This window comes from Mastomys coucha, unplaced genomic scaffold, assembly GCF_008632895.1.
Source record: "Mastomys coucha isolate ucsf_1 unplaced genomic scaffold, UCSF_Mcou_1 pScaffold1, whole genome shotgun sequence".
In the NCBI taxonomy this organism is placed as follows: domain Eukaryota; kingdom Metazoa; phylum Chordata; class Mammalia; order Rodentia; family Muridae; genus Mastomys; species Mastomys coucha.
Genome location: NW_022196891.1, coordinates 36,267,609 through 36,271,520, shown reverse-complemented (window position 1 = coordinate 36,271,520; position 3,912 = coordinate 36,267,609). Strand labels below are relative to the sequence as shown.

General features: G+C 37.4%; 2 protein-coding genes across 4 annotated transcripts in view; both read right to left on the bottom strand.

Annotated features, from left to right (window-relative positions):
* The window catches only part of Aspm (abnormal spindle microtubule assembly), a 66,826-nt gene that overhangs the window by 29,095 nt on the left and 33,819 nt on the right, over positions 1 to 3,912 (bottom strand). For both annotated transcript variants that reach the window (XM_031384231.1, XM_031384225.1), the window contains 3 exons: positions 2,767 to 2,988; positions 471 to 678; positions 236 to 378 (listed from right to left, as the gene is read on the bottom strand). In XM_031384231.1, coding sequence (XP_031240091.1) covers positions 236 to 378; positions 471 to 678; positions 2,767 to 2,988 — 573 coding nt within the window. The remainder of the gene's footprint in view (positions 1 to 235; positions 379 to 470; positions 679 to 2,766; positions 2,989 to 3,912) is intronic.
* Positions 1 to 3,912, bottom strand: part of F13b (coagulation factor XIII B chain) — a 186,436-nt gene that overhangs the window by 150,955 nt on the left and 31,569 nt on the right. The gene's annotated exons all lie outside the window — the stretch shown is intronic.

Genomic DNA, 3,912 nt, shown 5'->3' with positions numbered 1-3,912 from the left:
CTCACACCTTTAATCCTGTCAGCCATGTGTGCGCTGGCTCACACCTTTAATCCTGTCAGCCATGTGTGATGGCTCACACCTTTAATCCTAGCCTTCAGGAGGCAGAGGCAGGCTAATCTCTGAGTTTGAGGCCACACTGGTACACAGAGAGCAAATTCCAGGACAGCCAGGACTGCACAAACAAACCCTGTCTCAAAAAGCAAAACAAAGAAAGATGAAGAAATCATTCACTAACCTTTTCGTCTGGAATTGTATTTGACATGTCTGAATGATGAATCATAGCAGGTACTCCTCCAAGGTCTCTAGCTGCAGATCTCACCAAATGAAAATTTTTCTTCTCGTTTTCTAGAAGCTCTTTGTACATTTCTGGAGTACTTTCTATCACATACACAAGTGACAAAGAGATGACTGTAGCCAAAAATCAAGCATGGCAAAGAAGCTGAAGACTTAAGCAGACTAAAGGGACTAACCGTGATCACGCGCTTCAACAGACAGATCCAGACAACCTCCTTCAGATTCGGAAGAAGAATTCAATACCACTGAACCAGTCTGTGCGCAAGCCACGGACTGAGTGGTGCACTGGCGTATAGCATCGAGAGGCACATAGCACGGGTGGTAATGGTGGATCAAATAGCAAAGCACACGGCCATCTGAGAAAGACACTGTAAAATTCTCCACCTGAGTGCAAACATCAGAGAAGCAATCAGTGCTACTCAGATATATATATATATATATATATATGTATATACATATCTATATACATATACATAGATATATCTATCTATATATCTATCTATATCTATATATCTATCTCTATATCTATATATATATAGATAGATAGATAGATAGATATATATCTATACATATATAGATATAGAGATAGATATATAGATATAGATAGATATATATACACTTTAGTTAAAAAAGTAGGGGTTGATAGCAGGATTACTATCTTGGGTTTGACAGCATCTCTCAAAACAGCATTACCCTTTCCAGAACCTGAGAATATGACTTTAGTTGAAGATCAGAGAGACACAGATAGAAACACAGAACACTATGTGATGGCAAAGACAGAGACTGAACTAATGTAGCTTCGAGCCAAAAACTAAACAGGACCGCTGCCTTGTACCAGAACATAAAAGAGGGGTAGGGGAGAATGGCCTTTAATGAGACTATGGACTGTCAACACCTTGCTTTTAGACCTCTGGCTCCTACAACTTTGAGAGAACAAAACTGTACGTTAAGTCACCTGGCACACAGTAATGTGTATGGCAGTCTTTGGGAAACTGTAAGAATTATAGTCAACCACCAATACTCATAAATACCAAATTTGGAAACAAAATGAACCAGACTCTTAATGGAAAACTCAGGTTAAGTTCTAAAATTTCCATCAGCCATAGAATTTGGCTTATGTGTTTTTAGGATGCAGTGATATTAATCTCATGGTCAACAGCACTGGGAGAGATACCAAAATGAAGCTCATTTAACAAGTCATTAACCTGAAACAAGATGGTCTTCCTTAGGAATGCTACTCGGTGGTTCAGAGCTACTGTTGAGGATTTTAAACAAGGAAATCAAAGAAAAGCAGAAAACACAGTAAGCATATAGACCATGAAAAGGACAGAAAGAAGGCAGAGTGTCATCAATCAACCTCAGCAGAGGATGGGCCTCAACACTTGCAGTAAACAAGCAGACAAGCTGCTATGATCAACCTCAGAAACAATCAGTTTCAACCACTTAATGAATTCACAGTAATAACCAGCAACATCTTTGACTCTTTAGGATTAGATTAAAACATAGAAGGCCACCATTATAGCTAACAATGTTTCCAGTGACAATGTCTTTGAGGTGTAACAACTTATTATAACCCTAGTAACATGTAATATGTACTACTGATCTTGCTTAATATTCCTTATCAAGGAGCTTATATGTATGTGGGAGCATTTTTAAAGTATTTATACTTAAAAGTTAACATCATATAGAAATCATCATAAAGACCCAGCCAAGGTCTGGCGCTCCTTTCTAAATGATGTTTCTTTGGATATTACAATAGAATAAGTTTAGGATTTTCATGCCCCAATTTCATGTAGCATCTGCCTTTAATATTTTTCTTTAATTTGGAAAAATTAAATGTGGACAAGTGTTATAAACACACACGCGCACACACACACACACACACACACACGCACACGTGCACACACACACACGAGCACACACATGCGTACACACACGTGCACACACACACGCACGCGCGCGCACACACACACACACACGCACACACATGCATACACACACGCACGCACATACACACACACACACACATCTATCACTGTACCCTATTTAGTCACTCCTTCTGTTTTACTATTTTTTTCCTCCCTCTTCAAAGCGCCCTTCTGATTTCATGTCAAATGTGTTTGAATATATATGGATGTGTATAAGTAAATATATCGTTATGTATATTCAAATCTACATTTAGTATAGGAGAGAGGACATATAACTTGTCTTTTCTCAAAATTTTTAATCTTTCTTAGTGATAAAATATTATTGTGTACTGCTCAATTGATGATTGTCTGTATAACAGGTTACATAGACTATAAGGTGATAATAATTATTGATAAATATTTTGCTAATAATGAATGTGCATAGTGTCTCTATGTGTGACTATTTAACTATTAAATATTAAAGAAATACATAACAAGGTTTTATATATTGTTATGCTTTAGCAAAGGTTTAAAATATATTAAAAACAAAAGGAAAAAGACTAACCTTTTTATTATAGAAGGCACAAACTGCATTTACCCAATCCATCAACAACTTCACACTGTCACCGTAGTGCTCAAAGTTCCCACTAACCCTTTTGTCTTTTTGTTTATTAGTCATAGCTTGCGAAGGGCATGTTAGTGCAGACGTAGCTCTCTTTATATTGTGTGTGTGCTTTAGAAAATCAATTTCTTCCTTTAATTGATCTAAATTAAGGGAAATATCCACCTGAAAAATACAGAAAAGTTAAATACATTTTTATGTTGTTCATATGTCATTTTTAACCCACAAAAATTAAAGTAACTGTCTCTACAAAAAGAAACTGAAGAAGATGGGGGTGGGGGGAAGCCTAATCAGAAATGTTGACAAAGTGGGGAGTGGGCCGGTGCAGGAGGTAAAGGGCCTACTACACAGTCAAGAACACCTGAGCGTGGATCAGCAGCACTCATGTACAAAGCAGGCAAGGCATCACATATCTAGGGGACAGAGACAGGTACATCCTGGGGACTTCCTGACCAGCCACCCAGCCAAATCAGTGAGCCATAACGTCAATAAATGTCTTCACCTCAAAGAATAAGGTGGACAGCAAGGAAGAAAAAAATACACATTGTTGACTTCCTGCCTTTTCACACACATAAACATACACACACCAGAAAGACACACAAACAGATTTGTTTTAGTCTGACAAAATCTACCTAAAATGTGTATTTTAGCACAAAAATTATATTTTTAATGACAAATAGTATCTATACATGAATGGTAAGAAATGTTTTCTGGTTTTAAAATATAAAATTTAGGTCTATATAAGCCTGGGGTGTACATTTGACACTATTTCTTCTAAGATGAAAACTTCAGCTTTAGTTCTTTTATGACGAATCTATATTTACTTTGCCGATAGTATAAAAAAAGACTTAAATATAAAACAAAAGCAAGTATCACAGTTTGTTGGATAGACTAAGGCCTAGAAAGTGCAACTGACTATTGCTAGTCTTCATTTGATTTAAAGTGATTTTAACAATAAACATTCAGAATGGATTTGAAGGAGGAGGGAGAAGAGGAAGAAGAGGAGAAAGAGGAGGAGGGGGAGGAGGAAGAAGAAGAGGGGGAGGAAGAGGAAGAGGGGGAGGAGGAGGAGGGGGAGGAGGAAGAGGA